The following is a 27725-nucleotide window of genomic DNA, read 5'->3' on the forward strand; positions in this document are numbered from 1 at the left end:
GTCTTAATATCGCATGAAAAAAAGTTACATAACTTTGATAACAAAGGCCTTTGTGTACGGATCAGAAAATGACCTAATGTGGCCATTTTTTAACAATGGGGTCAACACCTTGAAACTGGATGGGCGTCTTTCGAAATTTCCGATTAGCATACGAGCGGGAAGACAAACTAGGACAACGCTAAAACGCAATCGTATCATTTTTCTTCAAAATAAGTTGCTGATAATCGAAAACTGAAACGCCCGCTTAGAAGAAGAAGGTTATTTACTTTTAAACTTGCATTTACGTTCAGTACTTGATGTGGAAGGCCACGCGTCCTGATTTGAAGCGCTAAACAACAAAGAAAGCAATTGATAACACAGCTTGCACCTTCCTTTGAGAATGCCGCTATAAAACAGTAATAAAACAACTTGTTCACACGGCTCAAACAAAATAGCTCTTGAAAATCAAATGAATTTTCTTCTCGTCTATTCATCCACCCTGTATTCATCATTTGAAGAAAAATTGCAAGAGGTCTTATTTGTAATGAAACTTTTTGCGCACGCCAACAAACTTCCGATAATCAAAAACTCATCTCCGCTCAACTCCCTCAGCACAAAACACAATAATCTGATTTTGTTTCAAAGCCGTCTAAAGCTTCCGCACACCTCAGATTGGAGCTGAGTAAACTGCCTCTTCGAGGCGATTAGCTCAGCTTTTTTATCACGTGTGCGGTTGTTTCATGAGTTTTTCGCTTCGCGAGGCCGTAAAGAAAATATCTGTCGAGTGATTTCGCCTGACGAGGCCAAATTTTCACGAGAAATCAATCGCATACTTGAGGAAACAGCCGAGCTAATTGCCTCGCGTGGCCTTGCGATGCCTCGCAAGGCAGTTTTTCTGCTCTTTCTTCAAGTGTGCGGCAGGCTTAATATATTGATAGATGCATAACTACTTGGAGCATATTGGAACTTGTTCATCTGACCTGTCATTTTGCAGCGCTCCGCGTGCGCATTCCAGGTTAATTGAATCGCGCAACCTGATAGTTTGACAGCAGTGCTGATGACTTTGTCTGGAACGCTTGTCTTGATGCATTCGGATCACTCTCCCACATTAATCTTTGTATGCATCAAAACTGTTAAGTTTAAAACTCATATAGTGATTCTCCTTGTTCTTTCCTTCAATCACACAAAAACTTTTCTTCGTCTCGTTTTCACTCGATACAATTGAACTTCAATCTGGACTTAAAAATGGCATTTGAGTTACGTTTTGTCTGAAAATCGTTGTTATACTGAAGGTGAAACAATTGATAATTTTTGCCTTGCAACAATATATACGTCTGTCCAAACCTTTTTGTTTCCATTTTTATCGAATTCGTTTTTTCGGGACATGCAAATTTGCTGAATTTTCAAACAGTGGTTATTTTTTATCGTTCAAAGTGAACTTATCTATAAACTGCTCAGTGTCTGAGTGACGTTCCTGGGTCTTAAGTTAGAAAATTAAAATGACAGTTACTCCATGTTTAAACAGCAGAAAATAATTTTAAACAAAGCAATTGAGGCAAACAAACTGAAAATCTGGGAAGAGCTCCAATGGACCTTCAAAAGTGATATATTTTGTGCGACCTGTTTATTTCTCACATTTAACAGTTTCATCTGGTGCACTAACATGATGTACAGAAATTTACAGAAAATAACAATAAAAATAACAGTTAACTCTTTATAATGGCTAAAGCTGTCATAGGTAAATACTTACAATTCCATTTACCGGTTAAAAAATGCTTAATGCATAAGTATCTCTTAGTCATACATGTCATTAGCACAATCCAGTGACCAACTTTTTTTTTAGACAACCTCACAATCGGATTGGCTAAACAAGGCCGTTCTTACCTTCAATAGACCGCTTTGGAAGCATGTTCAAGGGAAATCACCCTGCTCTCAAACCAACTACCTAGATATAAACCATGTTTACCGATTTTGTTTTGTTGAATAGATCTGTCCCTGAGTTATATGCTAAAATATTGCATGTCTAGCTCTTTCAATCGGGCTTGATAGCTGGCACGGAGAAAATCATCAACTGTCAGTCGATAGCTTTAGATCAGATACCTCAGGCTTTGCCGTCTAACGGCCTATCGGCGAACTGAATCAGAGTCTGTTACTTTACCTACTGTCTTATGAAGCTTTTTATCTCTTCTGTTCTTATAAACAGCGATACATGCCCTCGAAAATCTTCAGAGCACAATAGCTTTCACCTTAAAGGGGCAGTGCCACCTATTTCTAGTCTCACTTTGAATAGCCATAACAACGTATTTGTATCAACGGAAATGTTAAAATAATGATTCACTTTTGTGAACAATTATCCTGCTAACACACAAAAACTAGGATTAATTATCTTGCAACCAATTTTTTCAACTTCTTTCTGTGTATTTTAAAGAAATCGCTAAAAAAACTGATTATAGTTTTCTTCCTCCTGGAATACATTGCTCCATCCTTTCCTCTCGGTAATCTAAAAGAAATATGATGTTGGGTAAAAGGTACCTTGTCAAACGATTGAGCAGTTTTGACTAAACCTCACAGGAATCTTAGTGACAGTGTCTCTTAAATGGCCGGAATTTCATCGACATTTTTAATCGGAACCATGATGTGTCTTCTAATTTTACATTATATCAAGGTGAGGATAAAATAAAATGAAAAAACTATCTATATACCCTAGTGCATTTTTATTTTGAAGGAATTCACTGGTCTATGTTCACATTATCATTACTTACAATAACGGATTTTTTTAGTGTTGGCCGCCAAACCATACAAGATAAAACTTTTGTTCAAACATGTATCGTTTAGTTCAGTTTATGTATTCTACTTATAGGATAGTGTTCCTTGCTAGCATCTCGGCTCAGCGTTATCACCTCAGTGCAGGATTGGGTCTCTATATTTTTTTGCTGAATACACATTTTCCTATTAGATTATTTAACATATACTTTCATTATCGCTATCAAGGAAAACACGAAGCCAAAACCCCCCGACAGGACCCCCACACAGACAATAAGCAAGTTTATGACGTAACGAGTGCTGCTGATGTGTTCGAGATGAAGAGTGACATCAAACAGACATGGGAACACCAGTGTCAGCAACACACCCGATATACTGCCAATCACTGCCATCAACAACGAGAACTGCGGTAACAGAACCGCGATCAACACGGTAAAGATCACAAACATCGACCTCAGCGAGTAGATCATCACACGTTCCTTAACGGTCAACGGATGCTTTTCGTCTGGGAAGCACGTGGGTATGCACGTAATCTGAGCCTTGTGTACGATTGTGATGAGTGTGAACAGCGGAAGCGCGTAGGAAAACATGCCGTTTAGTCCCAGAAGGGAATTGGCTGTGTTTTGCAGTGCGCCAGCTGGAAGATTCTCGGAGATTTCTTGCTGAGTTTGGCTCTTGAAGGTGAGCACCGCTATGAAACCGTACACGAGTTTGATCAGCGCCGAACCCACGAAGGAGTAGTTCATGACGCTGTTGAACTCTTCTGGTCTTTCCATAGTTTCTTCAATACCTGGTGGAACAGATAACACAAACAGCGATTAATCTTAAGTCAATTGCTATTTGTTTAAATTTCAGGTTCCTCATAGAACAAAGGACGCATTTATAATTTCCTTCTTTTCAAGAACTATCAGAGATTGGAATCGACTACCAGCTGATATAGCCACCAATAGATAAATGGTCCGATTTAAATGGAATTCGCCAATGCTAGGGCTTGTTTAGTCAAATAGAATTCATCAAAGTGTTTCGTTCCATTCTGGCGTAATTTTAAAGACTGGTATAATTATCGTTTTCATCCTCATCCCCATCCTCCTCCTCCTCCTCCTCCTCCTCCTCCTCCTCATCATCATCATCATCATCATCATCATCATCATCATCATCATCATCATCACCATCATCGTTTTCAATGGTAGCACACAATTAAGCGCTTGAAAATGTGAAAATGGCTACAAAATTAAAAACGCAATTGATTTTTTGTAAGTAATTAATTGGTATGTAACCAATTGTTCAATTCGCAGTTATATCTCAGAACTATCTCGTTGTTATCTGCAAAAACAAAGCGCCCGTAGCTAGAATTGAATTACCAGGCAGATATGGATGACACACAAAACTGAACAGGATAATCCCCCAGGAGACAGGAAATCCCTGTAAAGTAGTCACGCCAAGTTTGAAATCCCAATCGTAACGCTTTGTCACGCCATAACCAATCACAGATACAAACACCATCACGAGTGCGACCACACTAAACATGCTGAGCCAAGAGATACGCTTAAGCTGATTTAAGAACACAGATGGAAGGAGAAGACAGCCCGCGATGACCGTCCACACGGAATAAGATAGTGCGTGGTGTTCAAACAGGTCGTTGAAAAAGTCAGCCACGAGGAGAAGATACAGGACGCATGCGCAGGAGAGTTGCATCACTTGGGCGGCGTAGACGATAGCTGAGCCGTGCTTTTTCCAGCAAGCCTGGCCTGTAATAAGAGAATAAAAATGAACAAAATAACTTAGAGACGAATGGGCTGAGTGACAATTGGAGGTGATATTGAGCAACGTTAGGATGGCAAGGAATTTATTAGGAAATGTATGGGAATCAGTAAAAAATATTTTATATCAGTTGTTGTTGGTTTTGATGTTTACGCTGTAGTTGTTTTTATTGTTATTGTGGTTGTTGTTGCTGTTGTCGTTGAACGTACTTGGGAGGCCTTGTTGTGAACTATACCCTTTTATGTAAAAATAATCGATGCGATAATGACCGATAATAATCCATAATTTTAAAAAGGAACACATATAATAAGATCGTTCTAAATTTCTAACTCTTTTTTTTTTTCGATTTTATGCATGGCCTCAGTGTCAATAGACATAAGCCCTCATGAGAAAAACTATGTAACTTCTCTTGAGGAGACGACTAGTTTTTAAACAAGATAAGCTCACTTGACGTGCATTTTGCGCCATTAGAGAAAATGTTTGAGAAAAAAGAAAAACTTTTTTCTATTATTCACCCAGTCAGTCTCGGACCATCTTGAGTTGCGCAGAACGTATGCGCAGTAACAAAAGAAGTCACTGTCCTTAAACAAACTTACCGATGGATGCGTAACTATTTCTAATCCGCACACCACGCGTGCCTTGATCATTAAACGGTTTCTCGTACAAACACTCGATGATAAGTTTTCCAGTGTAGTTTGTGATCGCTGAAATGATGACAATGGCAACCAGGGACATATAGCCTCCTTGCATAACAGCGAACGGAACGCCAAGTGTACCCGTGCCTTCAAGAAAATAGTCAGTGAAAACAGACCATATAAAAATAATTATTAAAGGAATGAGCCCTTATAGGTGGTTTGCAACTAATCCAAAAGGCAATGGTGTGGCAGCCATGATGGATGACAGAACCTTTTGTTTTGTCTTCCAACACGGCCGCCATGCCATTGGTTGCAAATCACCTATACCATGCCGGAGAAATAGTGATCATTAAATTGCCTTCTGGTTGTTCTTGCAAAGCGAAATCAGCAAGATCTAGCGAAATTTATCAAAAAAATTATTCCATTCGCACTTGTTGGATATGAGATGATCTATATAGCCATCTCGTCACTGCGCGCCTAGTTCGCTATCTAGATCATCTCATATTCAACGCGCACACGTGGAATAATTGTTAAATATATATATATCATTTTAACGTTGCCCCAAGCCAACAAAGGTGCCACGACGTCAGTACTAATCTCAACATGCAGCAATGACAAGAAGTTAGGAAAGGTTGAGGACGGACAACATTTACAGGTTGAATACGCATTATTTCTAGTATTTTTTCTTTAGTTTATAGCGTATTCAACTTGAAAATGTTATGCGCTAATCGACGCGTCTTTTTATTATATGTAGTTTTTCAACTAAGGGATGTGTACCGCATTGTTTGAAGTATTCTTTGTTTTTAGCGAATAAATGTCATGCACCAATCAACACGTCTTTTTTTTTTTCTTCTTACTACGTAATTGCTAACACTGGAATAGTATTTGAGGGGTACTGTCACAATGATCTTCCCCGAGGAGGAACAAAGTAAATTCAGTTTTTAGTGCCTTCTGAGTTCTCTACAAAACACACCGCGAAGAACTAGAAAAACTAGAGGAACTAGAAACAATTGGCCAATTTTCAAGTGCAATCTATTTCCATCCTAGCCGTCCGCAGTCAAACATAATTAATACGAGTTTCTGTGCACTGGTAGGGTAATACATGTTAACAAAACTGAATCGTTATTTTGACGATCCCATCGATTCAAATGTGTTTTTTGGCAATTCAAAGTGACATAAAAATAGATGACACTGAGCTTTTTACCACTCTCTCTCTCTAAATATCTGTATATATTTTGGCATATTTTTTTTCAGGAGGGTAATTTCACAAACTTCGGTTTTTTCTTTCTCACAACAGCTGAAATCTCAGCGAGTGAGTGGGTGGATCTCTTAGACAAATGACAATTGTTCAAAACTTTTGTCTTTGTTAACGCGTTCAGTTCGAAAGTCAAAGTCTAATTAAATTAGCGTGGTGAGTTGGGATTTTGTCTTCAAACCGATGGACTACGGCTATATAAATGAAATAACAGATACTGTGAAACACTTTGATGAGATTCTGATTTGCTACTTGTAGTATATTGAACAAAAATGCAATTTACATTTGTCTCAATTTTCAGTGATAGGTATAAATCTGGATCTGCGGTCTGTTGTAACCACAGTTGGAAAAATTTCGATCCAAATTGCATCAACGTCGTTAATATTTTATTAGAGGAAGTCTCAGTTTTTCATTCTAGACAACAAGATGCCTTAGAAATAGTTCAAACGTAATTAGCAATATTTGTTGACTTCTCAGTAAAATCGTTTTCCAGTTCACGATTACTAGTTAAGCTTCAGTTGTAATTTGTAACTAAATCTTTTGTGTTTTTCCTGTCTACTGTTTTGATGCGATGTTTCTTGAAAAGTTAACTACAGGGAGAAATATTTAATTTGTGCGTTGAAACAATACCCTGACCCAAAGTAAACCATAAAATAACTTTTTGCTAGGGAAACAATCAGTCGCGGCTTATTTATTGAAGAATTTCTTTTTCAAAACTAAAACACAGAAAAGAAATTGCGTAATTCAGTAAATCACCATTGGTTGGTTTTGAAAGGGATTTCTGAAGAGTGAAATTGAATTCTGAAGCATAAATAAAATATGTCATTCAGTTTACCGAGTTTTCTTTAAATGTCTTTTATATAATGAAGCTCGCATTATTTTTCCTGCTATTGAAAGTTTCGTGCCCAAAAATTTAGCTAGAAAGAAACATTGCATTTTAGTAAAGTTCCTTAAAAAAAATAAAGAACAAATTCGCAGTGACATAGCAGATGAGCCAAATAAAAACAAAAAAACAAAAATGACTATCTCTCTATTTCTAAATTCACATTCACGTTCCTGAAATATCGGTTTATAATTGTCACCTTATCAAAATTGCTCCATCAGATCCTCGTATATCCTTTTTGTGCAAATAAATTCTTTATCCATTTTATGACTAGAAATATTGTGCTAACAAAATAATACTAAAACTTGCAGTCACACAGAAAAACTATCAAGAAAACTGACATTGAGGTAAAGCAGTTGTCCGTAATACAGTTGAAAAGATTTTGTTGTTCATCAAGGAATCACTTTTTTGCTGTTTGAATGTTATGTAAAAAATAAACTTTGAAACTAAACTTTGTAAAACGATCCCTACGAAAATTTCCATTCCACCTTCAATCTGGCAAAAATGACGATTAGATATTTTGTTATTCGAAAGTTCAGGTATACAAGTTTTTATCATTTTACCTTCGAATTAAGACACACACACCCGAGAACCACGTCTTTTAAGCCGCTGTTTAAGCGCATGAAGTTCCGAAATCAAATTTTACTGGCACAACAGCTCTGCGACTTGCAGTCAATCAGTGTTTCAATCATTTCCTCAATCAAACATTCTTGCCGGATCAACAAAATACAATAAGTCGTAAGATTTTTCTCTTCACAGTGGAGCAAATTGACTTATATCTCACCTTGAATCAAATTCAAAACGTTCCAAGCCGCTTGCAAGGCTGAAGTTTTTTCCGAGTTTTTCTCAGTTGGCTCCTCAGTCTCTTCAATCCCGTCACTCTTCTTCTGCATTTCCTCGCTCGGATAAACTACGCCATCTTCATCGCTGTCATATTGATTTTCAACATGGAGATATTCCTTGCTCTCCTGACGAGCGGTATTTCTCTTTTGAAGCAAAAACGAGTGAGCATTTCGAATAAGATCCTTGACTTTTTCCGCCATCATCGGCAGCGATTGTTGATCGAAATCAACGATTCAGTGTGAATGTAAATGAATGTGAATGTAATTAGTATGAGAGGCTACACCCGAAGCCAGACGTCTGTTGACGTCTTATGATACTAGCTGTCTGTCAGCAAAAGTCCCAAAGGCAAGCCAATTGTAGTACTAGTTTAACACCAAAATTCAATTTCAATTCAATGAAGTTCAATTACCAAAAAAAAAAAAAGAAAGAAAGAGAAAAAATTCAATCACAACAGGCCATTTCCGAGTTGCATTGAACCTCATGATGAAAGCGAGGCTACGCGCAAAGATTTTATTATGAAATTAGTTTTCATTTATTATGTGACCAAAACTAATTTTTGTATGAAAAGCTTTGCACTTAGCCTCGCTTTCATAATGAGGTTGAAATGGCCTATGCAATAAAACTCAATTCAATGACAATTCAATGACGACACTTCCGGTCTGAGACGCGTTCAAGGCACCATGGATACGAGATTTAGCGTTCAGTTTGTCGCCCTTTAACATTTGTGAAAATGGAGAAACAATTCCAAATCTTGATGATTGTGATTCGTTGGGTGAGTATTCGAGAATTGTCACACTGCAAGTCTTGGTAAGCAGTAATTCACGTTTAAGTAGCAACGTTTCGAATTCGGGTTCACCGGTTTTATCGCAAAATAATTCAAGTTCAACAAAAAGCAGATGATTATCGACATGAAAATATTCCTTGCTTTCTTTACGAGCGATATTTATCTTTTGAAGTAAAACGGATGAGCATTTTCAATAAGATCCTTGACTTTGGTTGTTGATGACGAGATCAATGATTCCGGCAATGGTTGACGAGTGTAATTAGCTAGAGAGGCTACACGCAAATCAAGACGCCTGTTGATTGTCTGTCAGCAAAAGTCCCAAAGCTAGGCAAGCCAATTGTGGTACTATTTAAAACCAAAATTCAAATTCGATTCAATTTCAATTCAGTGAAGTACAATGACTTAATAAAGGAAAGAAACAAAATCAAATACAATTCAATAAAATTCAATTAAAAAACAATTCAATTTCAATTCAAAGACGACACCTTTCTTATATCTGCCAAAGTATAAAACGGATACATTGTTACCATACCAGGAACAATTTTTCAATCTCTATGATTAACCCTTCGCAAAATTCCTTTGTTTGGAAATCTGTGACTTTTGTGCGCTGGTGATGTTAATTTTTCCATGACTTGGGGAACTATTGTAGTAATCATTGAACTAATTGAAGTGTTTATGGGTTTTACAAAATTATGCACAATTTCTTTTGATTGTTGAAATGAATCTTGCTAACATTTCTATTATATATTAACGCTGAAATTAATGCTAAAAAGCTGATTCATATTGTGAAATTAACCACGGTCATTTTGGACCACGTTTACTGCAGTTAGAACATCAATTTCGAATTTGAATTTAAAATAAGCTGCCGATGCTCTTCCACATAAGTAGTTGACAAAATGCACGGTTCACTTCGAAGGGACTGATGTAATGGAAATTTTTTACAGGTGCAAAAAATATGAATAAGTACGTCTCCTCTTAAGCTTATAGGAATTATGTTCCCCGTATGCCAAGAGGAAAGTATGAAATGCGTTTCAAGAAGCCGAATATCAATCAAAATGTTATAACTGTTATAGCAAGTTTTCAAGACACAGTGGAAGGTTTTGCGCGTTGTGTTTTATTTCTGATGCAAGCAAAGAGTTTAAGAAGCTACTTCGGCAACGGCAACGAGAACGTCACAAAACAATAGGACCACGTGTGCTCCAGTTACTCTCAACCCATGCCAGTTCTGCAAACAGCTCTTTACGTCAATTATAATCTGTAGCATAGGTTGAGTTTTCTTTTCAACTTGAAATCCGGAGGGCTATGAAACCAAACTTAATGGAGATGTCACAAAAACTTTAATAATGACACCAAGTCTTTTCATTTTCGTTCGGAAGCAACTGAAACAAAACAAATTTTCATATGAAAAGCTCTGCACTTAGCCTCGCTTTAGCACTGAGGCTCAATGCAACTCGGGCATGATCCTTTTCAGTCATTATGTCTTAGGGTAGCATCGGGAGATTCGATTGGAATTTCGTACAGTAGATGATCCTCAGCCTCATCCCCGATTCGTCTTTAGGGACCCTACAGAACACTCAAATCTCTTTACGATGCCTAAGCCTCATACATGAAGCTCGGTGTGCTCGACAAGCGCGATCTGGCCTGGAATTAATTAACAAGGCTGGATGATCCTGATTAGGGCAAATTATGGCAAAGCAACCTGAATGATTCTTCAGTCCTAAACTTGCATGCTTCTTAAATTTGACGAGTTCTATGGTATGTTTTAAAATTATTCGACGAAGCCCAACATTATTATTTTTTTTAATTGTGAGAGGTGAATCTCACACAGTTTCTCTCATAGCAACAGGACGCAATCAAGTCATCGTGAGTTTGCAGTTGAAATCGCCGTCTGGGGTTGCATAGGTGATTTCAAAGTACATTTAAATGGCATTCTAACACAAAACAACAACAACAACAACAACAAAATTGAAAGGGTAAACTAGTGAGACTGAATTTGTACCACTTGCTGATCCCTCCCACCCCCCGGCCTGTTCCAGACGGCGCTCTACTCATGTGCCGAAACTAATCCCGATTTGAGTTCGGTTCTGGAACGACGATTGATTCGAACGGTTTACTTTCTACCGTACCTTATTCGCCGAACCTGGTAAAAAGGAAGTAAACAATTTTCACCGAGACACAAAATCAGGAATTCTCCACAAAAATGTGATTGATCTGGTTTAGTTACTACTAAAATAGTAATACAATAAGAGAAACTAGACTTCATCGGTAATTGACTTTTTTCCGGTGATTTTAGGCCTTAAATTCTTAAATTCTAAATATAATGTCAGGATGAAACGGGTAAAACAGACTTGCACAAAAGCAATTCCCTCTAAATGAAGCACACAACCTGCGATCTCAAAGCCAAAAGACGAGACTCGGGAGCCGGACCAAGGGATAGTCACATTTGTCGTTATTCGACGGTTGAAACTTCATGCGTGGCTTTTCACGATATGGGGCTTTGAACCAATCACAAGCGCCGGCAAACAATGGGTAATTTATGCATTAGGTTCGGCACATGGAAGGAGCGGCGTCTGAATCAGCTGCCGCTCCATTGTCGCGTAATGCGGCAGACCCTGTCGAACTCAACGATCTTTGCCGCACCAAATTAAAAGTGCCGTACCAAACTGATTCAGACGCCGCTCTTTTGCCGGACTTAATTCATCAATTAGGTTCGGCACATGAGTGGAGCGGCGTCTGGATCAGTCATCGGTTTACCCCTCAGGATGTGAATAACAGAAAACCTTTCATTGGTTTACTCCTAACAAACAAGCAAAAGGCAGAACATGTTACATACACGTGACAGAGTTATTTCTGGGATCACATTTTCAGTACAAATTCGACGACTTGATAAGCTTCGATGATCTCTGCCGGATAGCTGGGGTAAATATTTGCTCTAATGGTTTCCTATTTTCATTTATAACATGCGACATGTTGTCATTGACTGCCTCAGACGTTGTGGTTTCACCATTTGTCGATACTGGTTCGCCTTCTGTCATCATCGACAGTTGGTCACATGACCACGAAATAACAACACGGACAACAGCTTACAATACAAGCGAACGACAATATGGACACTGGACAAAACATGCACTCACTTGACAATACATTTAACTAAACTACTCACCACCAAAGTTAGACAATGTTCAGTGATAATGACAACTAGCAACAGAGCAAACTACGTAAATGTGCGAGGGAATGAATTGACTAACCATACACGTATTTATAAACAACAACGACAATACAAGGCCCCTAAGAACGCGAGTATTTCTCAGCTTGAAAACTTATGAAACACACGGAGTTGAAATAATACAACTCCATTCAGTTTTCCTTTGTCTTCACAATGCTACAAGCGTTCAAAGTCTGGCCAGTTGCATTAGACAGACACAGAAAACAGCACAAACGATACAAACGCCAACTACTGTTTCTGTACCTAAGGTACTGGGAACTAAACAAAAGCTGCGCATACTCTCCTCGACAGCCGCTGTGCGGTTGAATTGCATCACTAATCTCGCCCCAGTTTCTTGTCGCTCGGCCAAGATGGCGGCTTTTTGACACTGTTTTGTTGTTTTTGTTTTTGGTAGATCTTCGCTTATGTTTGCCTCTTCATCCAGGTTGAAAGCTACACATTACAGGGAAAATGAAACACTACTTTATTAAGAATGCCGTTCTTCCGTAAAAATGCGTTAATTCAGATTGTGTTGAAGTGAAATCTTTGGTAACGACGTTTTCAAGCTGTTGTCATGGAACATTGTGGACAGTACACAATCCTTGGAAATATTGGTGAAGGAGCGCATGGCATCGTTTTCAAGGCGAAGCACATCGAGGCAAGTGTTGTTTTAATTCTAGAGTAGTGAACTTTTTCTTGAACGTGATGTTCTAGACTGTGAAATAATTGGAATCCCGAAGGTAAACACCGGGTTAATTAAGCTTATGGCTGTAAGAAACATGTTTCTGACTTAATTGCTTTTTATCCGCAGAGTGGAGAAGTTGTAGCTTTAAAGAAGGTTCCTCTTAGAAAACTGGAGGATGGAATACCAAACACTGCCTTGAGGTATTTATCATTGATACTGCGATATACAGTACCGCCTGGAACTATTGACCCATCGGGACTAGGGCATACCTCGTCTTTACCGCGGGTAGTGGCCGCGCGTCCACCTAGGTGAAAACACGGTCGTTCCGCGGTGAAGACGAGGTACAGTGTGCCGCGGTAAATTTGCCGCGGGCGAAAAGACGAGGCGTGCCGCGGGAGAGAACAATGGGGACTGGTTGCATTTCTAAAATAACCGTTAGCGTGAGTGAAGAAATTTATACGGCACGTGTTCGAGGTGCGAAGAATCGGTGCTTAATCGAAGGAATAATTTGAAGTTAAAATGGCGTTGGGTAGTTCGCGTAATAATTCAAATATTGAAATCCTGAATCTTTGCCTCGGCAAATGTTTGTATTCCGTCTTTTCAGAGATAATAAAAGTAACTAACAATCCAACACTTGAAAGAAGCTTGTTTACTTACATGTATCTCCAAGGGTATGTTAAATACGCAGTGAAATACATGTACGTTGATTTACCTGCTTTTCAAAACACTCAGTGTAAGTTTACGAAAGAGATTTCGCTGTTGTCATAAAAAATCCCCTTTTTAAAATTAAGTTTTCTTAATTTGCTCATTTCGACACAAGCGACGGGGCAAATGTCTTGTAAATCAACCGTAATTTGCATAGGAGCAAGTTTGACGTTTGTTTTGCACTCGTGGGAACCCCTGCTTCTGATTCGTCAGCTTTTCTTTTACGTGTCCGACCAGACAGCTGCTAAAAATATCTCCTGAATTTTAGAGCAAGCTTGTGTTCTAAAAAATCGGATATTGAGAGGGAATATTATTCTTGTTGCAGTGCCAAGTTCATTTTAAAAGAAAGAGGTTTAAAATAGACTGTAAACACAAGCGACAAAATTTGCGAAGTCGACACAGGGGTTTCAAGTAACAATAACATCGTCACGCGCGAACATATGTTTTATAATCCGTAAATTTCGTGGGTCAGTTTATTATCTTTTGCTTCTCCTAACTTAAAATTGAAATAACTTGGCAAAAAATACAAAGTAAACAGCGGACTAACATTCTGGAACACTGCCGTGTTGCATCAAACAGCTTGTCACGTCAGGAGTCCGAGTGACAATGGCCGACAATGTGTTGGAATTGGAATTATTCGGGCGCTGAGCGTCAAAAAACATGCCGAAATATTATTTGTTTTCAATTTATAAATGATTTTAAAAGGTCCGGCAAACGGAACTCCACAGACTGCGTCGAAAATTCAAGTTTGCTTGTCTTTTCTTGAGCAGATCTGCACGCTTCCAAGTAGTGAATATTGCGCATTGTCCACAAGAAGTCTTCAAATATTTTGGGTATACCGAATTTTGAGATATTAAATCAGAATCTTCCTCAAAGGATTTTTCAAATGTGGTCGGATACTCGAAAACGGATTCTCATTTTCTTCAAATGGTTCAAGCCTTCAAGGGCCGAGAATCGTATGTGTATCGCACATGATCGTCATCCCTAGTTAACGTTCTTCAGTGCGATTTTGCCATTAGAAGCTGAGGAACCAAAACACAAAGCAAAGGAGACAAAAGCGTATTCAAACTCTACCGCGTCTTTCCCTTACCGAGGTTTTACCTAGGTGAACTTTCCCGCGGCAACTTTGGAGCCATACCGCAACTGAACCGAGGAAAAAAAACGTCCTACTGCGGGAATACCGAGGGAAACCCGCGAGTAGGTCCCGCGGCAACGACGCGGCAAATGGGTCTATAGTTCTAGGCGGTACTGTATATATATATCCCGGGGTAGTCAATCGATAAAAATTGATATCGGAAAATCATTCGATAAATCGTTATCTATCGATAAATTGAACTTAAACGATATCGATTTTATCGGTCAATCGATAAAATTCGATACTCACACGCCGACGAAGTGTTAATGTTATCGATTTTATCGGATTCATCGATCTTTATTGAATAGATAAAAACTATCCCGTTTCCATTGAGGGAGCGTTTGATTGTGACTCTTTGGAATCCGGTTACTTCGTTCCATGACCACTTCGTTCCAAACCACTTCGTTCCATCCTTTGGCCACTTCGTTCCACCAAATAGTGAGAGTGAATTAAGCAAGTAAACTTTTCATGTAAGATTTTTCAGAGAATTCGAAGTAAGGGAATGCTCTTTAAATGTAGATTTCATAAGCGGCAATGAAATGATTTGTTGTCAAGCACTGTACAAGAGACTAAAGAGACTGCATTATGATTTTCTTCTTTTATTGTTCGATTTACCGGGTTCGATTACAAACGTAAACTATTTACTCAAAAAATCACGAAAATCTGTCCCTTTAAAGACTGGGTGAAAGAGCAACGAGCGTGCGATTGTGTTACAATAGCAAATAAATAAAACAGTGGAATAATCAACCAGGGATCTATATCGGATTTCAAATACAATACACCCTGAGTAATACTAAACGGTTGTAGAAAACATGAAGCAATTTTTTATCGTTTAATGATCAGGAAAGTTGTTATCAGTGTCTCTGCGCCCGAGTTCTTTAATATCTTTCGGTGTTTCCGTTTCGAAAATTGGAACGATAATTCAGTTTTTATCGATAAAATTGATAGCCCTGATTCAAAAATCGATAATTATCGATTACTCACAACGAAATCTTTTATTGATTTTTATCGAATTTCGAAAAAATTAATCGATTTTTATCGATTGTTATCGAATGCTATCGATTATCGATATTATCGATTGACTACCCCGGGTATATATATATATATATAACACGAGAGTTTACTGATAAACGGTCGATTCGTGCAACACAGACTGAAGCCTGCAGACTAAAGTTGATGTGGGGGATACCTATATAGCAGGGCCTGAGCAATTGATGAAATCGATCATCAATGACAATCGATGTCAATTTAAATCAATTACAATCAATGGACAATTGATTGCATAAGTTTTTGTGATTATCGATGCTACATTGATTAGCGCTGCGCACAGATGACGTCACAAATTTGAGACCCCTACCGTGACTCAGACAAACAAACAGCTTTACTTGCCGTTTCTGTGAGAGCGGAATGTGAAAATATGCCACTCGCGAGTACTTCTGTTTGCTCTTTTACGGTTCTTACCGAAGACGACAGCGTTGCAGGCTCAAAATTTGCAAAGGATCCCGAAGATTATACTGTGGAACAACTGAGAAGGTGGTTAAACTGTAGAGGCTTCAAACAAACGGAAAACGCGAGGTGCTTTTGGGACGTGTGAGACCATTGCCTAAAATGCCACAGAATTTACTAACGGCCGAAGGACTCGTAGCAGCTCCTGGCCAGAGCAACGCAGAAGAATTGCCTAACCATTCTATGGCATAATCAAAACACAGGAGGAAAATACTAAGCTCCCGCAACACAGACTTCACAGTTACAGAGCGGAGCGGAGCGATAACAAAAACAGAGCCTGAGCCATGAAACGTATAAGCTTACATGTATTATTTTCTTCTGAAAGACACAGCCGTAACTAAAGTGGCATTTAGCCCTCAGTTAAACGCGTTGCATAGCTTTAAAAGAAGCTGCAATGCTAGAGAAAGGATCAAGAGACAAATAATAAGAAACACAACATCTTGCCACAAAAAGCAAATAGCCGGGCCCGGCAATACAAAAGCTGCGAGGTAATGATTATTATTTATTACACGGTTCAAATCCTATCCATACAAAGATAAAATGAGAGCCTATACTGTCACCAGACACACTGAAATGAGCCATACTAAGCCTGAACAAAATGCCACAAACGGCATAAGAACGACAGTCGCTAAACAGAAACAACAAGAGGTCATATACATAGAATGACCTTTGAGATCAAAATACAAAATATGCGACACTTACACTGTAAGCACATGGCTTTGTTCAGTGACTATCGCGCAAATAATCCAGCGCTAAAAGAAAATTTAAAGGGAGAGCCGCTCATTTCATAGAGAAAAGGGTGTTCTGTTAAAGACATACCCGTGAGGGCAAACCTTTTATTTAGGCTAAAACAGGCACATGAGAGACGCGCAGGCCTGTCAACCCCATTACTACCATCGGATTCGTCGTGTTTTTTAAGAGTTTTAGGCCATTTTTCTTGATACCTTGAATCCCTTTTGCACTCACCCCAACAGCAATGCTTAGTGCTTACCATTTTACGTCGAGTTTGAGAACAAACATCACATTTTAACAGATTTTCCAAACGTTTTGTCGGTAAAGAATACTAGTGAATGCGCGTACATTTCCTTTGAGGATATGCAATGCTTGTCTGAGTCACGTGGGGGGTCCGATCTGACGTAATCTATTTTTAGAATCTGTGCACAGCGCTATTGATAAGGATCGATCAATTAATTAACATCGATTTTCATCAATTACCAATTTTATTGCCTACCAATATTAATTGATCACTTTTGCGGTCATCATTTTTTATTTGACTAGTACTCGTTCAACAATGTTCGGTTTTAAAATACATGGTCTCTACTGTATGTTACACAGGGGCGTAGCTAAGGTTTCGATAGGGGTGTTCGTTGAGCCCCAAATCTTGCTGAGCGTCGGAGGCGTTCTTTGAAAATCTAGGTTCCCAGAAATCTCATTTCCTGCATTTTGAGACCCATTTTAGGCAAATCACAACTTTGTTTTACAGCAGCTTTTTAAGCTATATACATCATTTCGACAGCATAATAAAATTGTTACAACTTAAACAAGAAAGTTCAATGTACATTCCGCGCCCTGTCAAGTTTTGATAGCTATTCGATCTGCTGATAGTCATACACCAAGCTGGTAAACTACATCATTCTCAGGTGTAAGCCTAAGAACAAATTGACTATCTCGTCAAGATTGACAGGCATTATTCTCATATCATATTTGATATGCATTAGAGCCAGGGCGGACAGCCTACTCTCTCCCACGGTACACCTCATGTAGTTGTTCAACCTCCTCATTGTGCTTATGGAAGTTCACATTCACAAGTGGTGACTGGAAGGGTGGTAGCAATTTTCAGGAGCATTTACAGGTTGGGGAAGTCCTCGGGATCACATGCTTTTAGTGATGAAGCACACGAATTAGCAACGATTTGTCCGTCCTAAACCACAATTTTCCACCTCTGGAATTCGGAGGAAAAGAGTTGTGGAGAGGGTACTTTCTATGGCTTTTTTGGGCGGATGCGGTTTTACTGTAAAAATGAAACGTCATTAAAATTTTGAATCTCCAAGGGTTCTTGACAATTTTTATTTTTACTAAGGATAAGACATAAGGCCTAAATAACAGGTTTATGTCTCTATTTTTCTTTGGTTGATATATTTCGACCACAGGAACTTTCTTTAAAAGTTTTTTTTCCGCCATCATTGATCTTCGAAGGGGCAAACCCCTCGAACCCCCCCCCCCCCCCTCCTACGCGCCTGTTACATTTTATTAGGAACAACAATGATAATCATACCTAAAATATCTATAGAACAGCATACAATGAGGAATTTAAGACAAATCCTGAATCTTTCCTTTTTGTTTGTTTGTTCAATTATTTTTTGTCGGGAGCCATTCCCCGCTGTCTCTTGTAGTCTTGTTTTGATCTCTATTTGTCCTACATACAACAATTTTTCCTGACTTCTTCAATCTTATGCCAGCAACATACTACATGACATAACTCTTCTGTCATATTACAAGGCAACGAAAACTAAACAATTTTAAAACTCCAGCAGAGCAGGAGAAGGAGAGGTAACAGTGGATTCTGGAGCAAAACTTCACGCCGTCCGAAGTGGCAGAACTTGAACCGTATCTTGAAAATTGAAGTTATTACAAAAGCGGTGAAGCTCAGGACTACTTTTGTGTGATTATCGATCGGGCGATGCCAACCGATGCCAATTTAAACTAACGGTAATCAACTGCCATCGATGGATCAATTGATTTTCCAATCATTGATTTTCATCGATTGTTCAGGCCCTGTATACTAGATAAGGCCTTATAGATAAATTTGCGATTAGCTCAAAATTATCATATATTATTATGTATTTTAAAAGTCACTGTTCAGAAGTGAATTCACTGAACTCCTGGAGTTCCATTATCTGTAGTTTGCATGATGATAATTCCTTTTGTATTCTGTTTGTTAAAACCAGGGAAATAAAAGCACTCCAGGAAATAGAAGATAATCAGAATGTAAGTACACAAAATAGTGTGTAGCATTACATCAAGGTGGATGAGGGAGGTGGGGATACTTGTATTTAGAGGATCTGAAACCCTACTGCCAAAACCATTACACCTTGTATTTCTGGTTCAAATCTCTTCCTTTGGTAGCTAGTTCCACATCTGAGCCCTTTTTTTATTACAAAATATTACACAATATTGGAAAAGACTGGTCCAATTATTTCTCCTACATGGGCACATGTCCATCATAAGCTTCATTACCCTGTTGAGGTTGTTGTTGTTCATCGTGGTAGATACAGTAACAATAAGTGTATCTTTTGCCTCACAATGTAGTTACTTTGAGAATTGTACATTAAGAAGCAGTTGAAACATCACAATTTACAGTACATCTCAGAGTGACTACATCATGAGACAAACGATAATTATTACACTTTGTCTTATTGTTATGGTGTGTACCATTTTATAAAAATTTATTATTCTAGACCTTACCCCTCTCTCATGGTTTCCACAAATCTAGTAGAATCCATTATCCCCCCCATGTTCCCACTCCAGTCCCTGTCTATTACTATTTACATTGACCATGACCTTCAAATGAATCTCAGTACACTTTTAGTACACATAAACAAGTTGTCAAAAATTTTCAGTGTATGCTTTTGCTTTGTCATTGACCATTAGGAAACTGTAAGATATATCAACTTTCTGTTTTGTTTTCCATCAGGTTGTGAAGCTGATTGATGTCTTTCCTTATGGCACTGGGTTTGTGTTAGTGTTTGAGTACATGCTTTCTGATTTGTCAGAGGTGTTACGCAATTCAGCCAGACCACTGACTGAGGCAAGTATTTACTTAAATGTTATTGATTGTGTAGTTCTAGAAAACAAATTGTTTCATATTCCCCACAGTGGTAAAAAATTTTTTTAAGTCCCCTTTACCTCACTGGAAATTTAATTTAACTTGATACTTTCCTTAATTTATTTGGCCTTTCACACTCCCCTATCTCCCCCTCTCCGGTCACCTCCCTGGAATTTCCAACCCCTTCTGGGAGGTGAAGGTGGGCCATAGATATTTTCTAGAACTGCACATTCATAGCCTGCATGCAGACATGTTCTATTTCCTGTGAGGAGACAATCTGTGCATAGGCTAACCATTCAGAGATAGGTTGAGGTTCATAAATTTATTAGGGACTGATACAGTGTATTGGTCAACTACCTTGTCTTTTGGGCAAGTTAAGGATGGTGCCAGCTACTATTACAGAAGTATTTTTGCATGGTTTATGAATGTGCGGAAAAAGCAGATTTTATCAAGGGCTATTGGAATCCAAGAAGAGAATTGGGGGTAACCATGCATTTTTCAGAGATAATTAAACAACACTAATTCAAAAACCAGTAAAATACAATCAGTGTATGGCATTTTCCATATTGAAGCTTTATTTTCTTGGTAAAATGCATGGTTACCCCCAATTTTCTTTTTGGATACCAAAAGCACTTACATGTACTAACTAAAGTTTTGCTTTCTCTGCATAGTTTTAAACTGCAAAAATATCCCTGTATTACTTAGGCACCACCCATAGGAAACTCGAGTATCTCGAGATGCGCAGAATGAATCCACTGAGTAACAAAAGGAGGCACCGTCCAGACAGACAGACAGTTGGATGAAAAAAAAAATGCTTGTTATTTTTCTATGATTATTACCATGGAACAGACCTTACAGCAAAAATCATCACTTTTTTAAAAAAAGTTTGAACCAACTAGACAAATTTGGATCCCAACATTATTTTATATGTGTGTGTGCGTGCAGCCACTGGAAAGATACTGTTGTTCTCAATACTCTAATTTTAGCTTCCTCACAGTAAATGACATACTTTTTCTCTTTCTTTTTAATAGGCACAGATCAAGAGTTACATGCTTATGTTGTTAAAAGGTGTGGTGTTTTGTCATGAAAACTCCATAATGCACAGGGTATGTACATTTTTCAGGAAAACAGTAACTAGGTAGTTTACATCATAATTGCAAAAATCGTATTATTTAAAACAATGTTAATAACTAAACAGCAGCACTACTTTGTAACTCAGACTGAAACTACAGTGTACAGAGAGTTGGTTTTGGGGTGGGGGGAGGGTACTTCCTCTTTTCCTCATTCCCATCACATTCCCCCACAATATATTATCTGAATGTAAAGTCTATGTGGAATCCAGCAGATGTAATGTAAAGACAGAGTGTTTTATTGCTGGTGCCAGAACTTATGGTTTCTTTGTCATGATCTGAAGTTTAAAACTACACATACGTGTACATGTATAGGTAGGCCTGGCAGTTCATTCTGCAGATTTAGGTGGGAGGCAGGATGTGCCATTCTATTCCACTCTGGTCTGTACTCCATTGTCTCTCACCACCCATGTTGTACATTGTAATTGTTAGAATTAAAGGTACTAATAACATGGAGGAGCAGGTTGCAACCAGCAATCAATTAAGTGCGGTTGAGTGGGGTCAGTGTGGTGGGTTGGGGGGGGGGGGGGGGGGGAGGCAAAGTAGAAACCTTTTGTGTGTATGATTATGTAAGGAGCAGGGGAATGGATAGTTTCATAGGTTGGCTCAAAGGAGCCTTCAATACTTAATTGACACGGTTGGTTTATGAGTTTGCTACAGTTACTGCTTTGGTGATCAATGGGAAATGTCATTGTGTATTGAGTACATGAAAAGTTTCAGTGAGAATTACAGTGTATGTATTTTTCAGTCAGTGACAAAAAAGTTTTTATATTTGATTACCGTTTATATCGTCCCTTTAGGATTTGAAGCCTGCAAACTTACTGATCAGTTCCACGGGGCATCTGAAGATAGCTGACTTTGGTCTTGCTAGGGTGTTTCGCAATGAGGGCAATAGGCAGTATAGCCATCAGGTTGCTACGAGGTAAGCTAGGACTAAACATGAATGAAAAGGACGCACAATGTATCCAATAGATTGAGAATAACATATTTTTTCACCCAGTGGTACAGACATACTCAGTAAAAAGAAATGTGAGTTCTCCCAGTAGAAGTTAAACCTATGACCTTCCGATAACTATGTGTAGTTTGGATGCTCTACCACTGAGTTGCAGGAGACTCGTGGGAGCTACAATCATTTAAGGCCATAAAGATAGGTTCATGTGATAAACATCCTGCTAGGATTTAAATGTTGATGTGTGCCCTGCATATGCATATTCTAATAGATTGTTGCATACAGGTTACAAAGCCAATTTTACTGATAATTTATGGGGTTAACAATTGTTATTTTTTATGGAAGTCTGAATTATATATTATTTGCAAATAATAAAATATTGTAGTTGTTGTTGTTGTTATTATATGAAATTTGAACTGTTGATGAAAGTATGAAAAAAATTCATGCCTGATTTTTTTTCAAGCTTTCTATACATGTACATACATGTAACTGTAATGGCCATTCACTTATTCGGTATTTTAAAAATTATTGTTATGTGTTTAGATGGTACAGAGCCCCTGAGCTGTTGTATGGTGCAAGGCAGTACGATGAAGGAGTTGATCTCTGGTAAGAAGCGTTTAGTTTGACAAAGGATGACTTATACTCACTAGCTTTTTACAGTATCTACAGTGCAGTTACAGCTGTAGAACATGTTTCCATACAGCTAATTATCAGGTGAATTTTCAGAGAAGTAACAAGCCACAATTTTTCTCTTAGTACTCAAGAAGCTAGAGTTTATAAAACTCTTACGCTTCTCTCATGCTCTCCAAACTTCCTGCGTGCATCCATACGTAACTCGATAAACGCACGCTAAGCATGAACCAATTCTTAAATGACGGGGCTGTTCGTCCTTCCAAGCATTTTCTACGTGAAATTGGGCCAAATGGGGCCAATAAATCTGTGAGCACAGTACGTGTTACAAATTATGCTTTACCATTTGAAGCTGTTTCGATGTACCGTAAAATACAACCAATTTTGAAATGCAAAATTCCTCCCAATAATACATGGAAGCCCTACAAAAATCCGTTGAGCATTTTTTCTCTTCGGCATTAATTGCTTTTTTGTTGTTCACATTTCCTCAGGGCTGTTGGCTGTATATTTGGAGAACTCCTCAACAACTCGCCACTGTTTCCTGTGAGTAGAGAATCTTTCCATGCTACTTACTCTGCTTTCTTTCCTGGGGAAAAGAAGGTGGCCACACACAGGCTACGGATTCATTCATTTTCAATATTTTTCGTTGTTGCAAATTGTTCTAAACACGTAGATTGCAGCAATAGTTATTGCTGCCTCTCATTTTTATTGTCGCATTTCCTTGACCTTTTTCACTCATAACTAAGTTCAAAAAGTTCACAAATTAACACGTGAAAGTCTGAAGTCTCTTTGTAATGTTTCATTGACATGGTTTATGTTGTGGTTCAATTTTATTCTTGGTTTAATTTTTATTTCCCATTGTTTTAAACTCATTATCATACATTACCATACCCAAAAACAAAAGGAAATAAAAATTAAACCAAGGATAAAATTGAACCACAACAGTTACACTTTAGGATGCCATCCATCAGTTTAAAAATTAGAATCACCTTGCACAGCATAACAAACTACGCCACAGGAAAGTGTTGCTCAGTAGCTTTCATTTGAATGGTTGCACTTTAGGACAGAGCCACGTTTTGCTAATGATGCAATTCAAGTTCTGAAGTTAGGAGTTACCGCTAATTATAATGTAGCCGATAATGCGTAACGTTGTAGGTCATGGGCGGATGTTTCTAGCGCTATCCCTTCGTCAACCTTCGTTGTTCCCACTCCCTCACCGACACAGCATCACAGTTTATTTGGAAACTAACCCCCGTATCTGTAGCTCATGGATGGATTCCTTAAACATAATACGCCCCTAAAACTAAACACCTTTCTTTCAGTGTATTCTGAAGCTAACTCGGGCATCAAACCTTACGTCCGCTACATCAATTAGTACTTTACTGGAGGTCCGATCGATATACTTCGGGGGGGGGGGGGGGAAGGGGGGTTAATTGCGTAGTCCGTGTGAATTGATCATGATTCTGAACCGGCACTCCCGCAGGAAGACTACATAGTACATGTATTTAAGCCTGCTGTGAGGATGAACTTGCACTGTAGGATGTGAACCCCATCCAGGTGGCTTGAACACTCTCTATTGCTTTGGCCTGTTCTTATTTTAGGGTGAAAGTGACATCACACAGCTTTACTGTGTACTCAGGGTTCTTGGAACACCAACTCAAGGCCAGGTATGTAAAACCATAGAAACTGTAATAACGTTCCCCTAGCATTTCCAAATGCCTGGCTTTGCTTTTATTATCAAGGCCCGTTTAAACGGTTACAACATTTGATTAACATTCGTTCAGCAAACGTTGAACAAATGTGGAACGAATTGTTCAAACGTTTCCAACACCATTCAACATTTTCGAGATCAAAAGAATTGTTGAATCGATGTTGCGTGAAAGTTCAAACCAATTTCAATTGATTCAACACGCTTTCAACAAGCTTTCGACACTATTTGCAATTTCAGCAATGTTGAACGACCTGTTCAAACGCCTCCGTCATTTGGCCCAACAAAGTGTTGAAGCAAATTTGAAATAGTTTAAACGGGCCTTTACATGCATGGCTTAAAAAGGGCCTTTTTATGTACCTGAAGATACCAATTTAAGGCTGGGACGCACGGTGCAATATGACGTGCAACATAATTTCGTTTCCGTCCCAGCCGAACACGCAGTCAATACTTTCTTGAGCTCATTTCACGTTTCGTACAAATCATTTTTTTAATTTTTGTTTTAAATTGATACTGTAACTCCTGAAAGAGCTTGCCGCGAGAATTTTTATAGCATACTAAGGAGTCGCTTCCTTTCCAAGCAATTGCGAAGAAGCAAAATATCCCGCGCGCCCTCTCGTTAAGGTAAAGGCCGCTAAGCTGGCTAGCCTCCCTATGTAGTGGGAGTTATAAAGAGCAATGGACTAACTTGCGGAGTAGCATGGCCGGCTTTGACTCCTGTCAGGGATTCACAGGTTCTCTTTCTAGTCACGTTGCTAATGACCAACAGAATACAGTTTACTTGGAGACATTTAAAGACTCAGCTGACAACTCAAACTCCACTTTATGTCTGTGACAGGGAATGACAGAACTGCCAGACTACAACAAGATCGTTTTTCCGGAAATGCCACCGATCCCGCTAGAGACGATTGTACCGGACGCGTCACCTGAGGTGGGTGTGGCGGACATCACATTTTCAAAGATTTCTGTTTTTGTAATCGTTTTCCCTCGTTGGCAAACATAAACTACCAGCATGACACTTGAATAAGTATTTCCATTGGCGAATAGTTCACCGTGCTTGGTGAACAACACATAATTGGCCCTAGCAGTAAACAGGATGCTCGTAACGTGTAAACGTACATGATGTAGCCAGTGGCTTTGTTTACCACGAGTCTCTCTATAGCTAAGTGGTTAGGGCAGAAGTTTATAACATAACCTGCTGTACCATGTATGGGACTCGATTTATTTCTTCCATTGAATGTTCCATGATCATGGCAAAGAACTGAAAACTACAAATGATTATAAGTGTGACCAATTTGAGGCACAACATATAAAGCATTTTTGTGGTGGTTTTATCTAGGCTGTGGATTTGCTCAAACGATTTTTGGTTTATCCGTCCAAGGAGAGAATTTCTGCAGCGGAGGTATGTGCATGTTTCTTAACATTTGAACGAAGGTGACCAATGCCCTCAACAATCTGTCAATCTGAGTAGTAAAGGAAAAACGGAGTCTTTCTCGCAGTACTGATCATCGATGGTAGACGAATTGCCCTTAACCTGTTAATGCCCGAGATCCACTCTGTCGTTAATGTTCCGTCAATTTGAATGAAAATTTTGCGACCACTGCAATAGTTTAGGTTCAAAGGATCTGTTCATGTGAAGAATGAAATAGCACTCATGATGTATGCGATATGGTTGACCACCTTGGAAGATTTTCCAATATTTTATCTCATAAAGTCGTGAGTCCGAGGTCTCAATCACATGTTACTCTGCGCTGTATCGATATTCATAGCCGCAAAACAATATATTATGTGGTGTTTTACCGCTACTGTATTTATAGAGTAATGATTTTCTTGAATGTCATCAAACCCAGAACCTTCATTCGTTTTGATACGAATGATGAATTTTCGCTTATTGAGATCTGTCAAGTGCGTGAACATTGAGCTTGTATTTACCAATTTACCAAAACCAAGGGCCGGAGGTGGCTTCTAATTCACGCTTGAAAGGATTAGTTTAATCGGTAGGTTGGCAACCTGTGTTAAAAAAGTTGCTCAATAGCCTAGATTTAAACAACTGTTTAAAATACTACAAGCTATTATCGCGCACTAAGACCTCAGAAACACCCTTCTTGCCTCCTTGTTCAAAGTAAAATATTTGGGAACTTTAGCAACGACGAACGGCGACGGCAACGAGAACGACAAAAAAGCAATAGGCTTAATGACCAAAACAACAACTCTGCACGTGTATTACACTTTTTGGTACATTTCTTTGCCTTCACTGCACTTTAGCGAGAAAAGAGTATATCATTGAATCGGCAAGATTTCTAGGTGGACTCAATGATGTTCGACTTTATATATTGTAAGAAAAAATAATCTATTGATCACTTTATCTTCCTTTTTTTTCAGGCTTTACTTCATCCGTACTTCTTCACGGAGCCTCTTCCAGCTCACCACTCTGAGCTTCCTATCCCAGCACGCAATGCGCGCAGGACATCAGGACGAGGCCCGTTACGTCGTACATTTGACATTGATGTTCCGTTAGAGAAATCTCTGGTCAACCCCGCGTTACTTGTACATAACGTTGTAGGCATGCCTAACTTTCAGCCATAATGGTCTACTAAAAGACACATCCTACTTCTGCGAATTGCGATCTCGAAACCGTCTCTTTCTCGTTGGAAATATTGCCATGGCAGCATTTCAATGTAGTTGCAAGGAGAAAAAGGAGACATTCCAGTGGACCGTATTCGAATTCTCTGAACTGAACCTTGCTTGCACACTACCAGGCTTAAGCGAACGAATCTTTTCACATGTCAATATGTTTTCAATGTATTCCCCCTGTAAGGGCCTTCATTGCAAGCTACAATCATGGACAAAGTTGTTGAGACACATGAAAATTACCAACTTTTTTTTCCCTAGGTGCAAATTCTCCTCTCTTCCCTCGTGAAAGGTAGCTTCCCCTTCCCCCTATTCAATGTTGGAAACAAATAAACATCCAGAAAGCGTTTTGCAACATTGTTTGGGGGGAGGGGGGTAACAACAGATGAAAAAGGTGTTTTCATTCAAATACAAAATACCATTGTTCTAAAGCGTTAGTTTTGGTAAATTGTCTCAACACTATTGTCCATGTTTGTAGATCCAGTTCAATACCGAGAATACGAATATGTTCTATTGATCGTAAAAAAGATAAAGCCATGGAGTTTGCTAACACTATAAATATAAACTGTAGCAATTTTTCGAAAGCCTTTGAGCACAAAGGGGCGTTACAGCGATTTAGACTTTAAGGCCTGGCTAAACTACGAAACATTATTGCGACAACATTGTTTCTTGTTATGTTTCTGGGGTAGCTGAAGAAGCGGGAAGCAAACAA

At 38.8% G+C, this 27725-nt stretch overlaps 2 protein-coding genes across 2 annotated transcripts; one reads left to right on the forward strand and one right to left on the reverse strand.

Moving 5' to 3' along the window:
- Positions 1 to 1586: 1586 nt before the first annotated feature.
- Positions 1587 to 10947, reverse strand: LOC146454496 (vesicular inhibitory amino acid transporter-like). The gene is made up of 4 exons (XM_085095418.1): positions 8061 to 10947; positions 5100 to 5285; positions 4104 to 4490; positions 1587 to 3532 (listed from the first exon to the last, which is right to left on the reverse strand). Exons 1-4 carry the CDS (start codon positions 8320 to 8322, stop codon positions 2937 to 2939), a joined length of 1431 nt encoding a protein of 476 aa, XP_084951544.1. The 5' UTR covers positions 8323 to 10947; the 3' UTR covers positions 1587 to 2936.
- Positions 10948 to 12487: 1540 nt separating this feature from the next.
- On the forward strand, positions 12488 to 27294 carry LOC146454497 (cyclin-dependent kinase 20-like). Its single transcript, XM_085095427.1, has 12 exons — positions 12488 to 12766; positions 12920 to 12993; positions 19088 to 19127; positions 19834 to 19947; positions 20997 to 21071; positions 21896 to 22017; positions 22588 to 22650; positions 23166 to 23217; positions 24276 to 24341; positions 25221 to 25313; positions 25722 to 25784; positions 26765 to 27294. The coding sequence occupies exons 1-12, from the start codon at positions 12683 to 12685 to the stop codon at positions 26966 to 26968; spliced, it is 1050 nt and encodes a 349-aa protein (XP_084951553.1). The 5' UTR covers positions 12488 to 12682; the 3' UTR covers positions 26969 to 27294.
- Positions 27295 to 27725: the final 431 nt, after the last annotated feature.

Source organism: Pavona decussata, unplaced genomic scaffold (genome assembly GCF_977016875.1).
Source record: "Pavona decussata unplaced genomic scaffold, jaPavDecu1.1 SCAFFOLD_300, whole genome shotgun sequence".
Lineage (NCBI taxonomy): Eukaryota > Metazoa > Cnidaria > Anthozoa > Scleractinia > Agariciidae > Pavona > Pavona decussata.

Excerpts from the sequence above, each read along its gene's own strand:
- LOC146454496 (XM_085095418.1), bottom strand. The coding sequence starts at position 8,322 with ATGATGGCGGAAAAAGTCAAGGATCTTATTCGAAATGCTCACTCGTTT. Across the intron at positions 4,491-5,099 it reads AAATAGTTACGCATCCATCG|GCCAGGCTTGCTGGAAAAAG; the intron begins GTAAGTTTGTTT and ends CTCTTATTACAG. Across the intron at positions 3,533-4,103 it reads GTGTCATCCATATCTGCCTG|GTATTGAAGAAACTATGGAA; the intron begins GTAATTCAATTC and ends CTGTTCCACCAG.
- LOC146454497 (XM_085095427.1), top strand. The coding sequence starts at position 12,683 with ATGGAACATTGTGGACAGTACACAATCCTTGGAAATATTGGTGAAGGA. Across the intron at positions 21,072-21,895 it reads AAAACTCCATAATGCACAGG|GATTTGAAGCCTGCAAACTT; the intron begins GTATGTACATTT and ends TCGTCCCTTTAG. Across the intron at positions 25,314-25,721 it reads TACCGGACGCGTCACCTGAG|GCTGTGGATTTGCTCAAACG; the intron begins GTGGGTGTGGCG and ends GGTTTTATCTAG.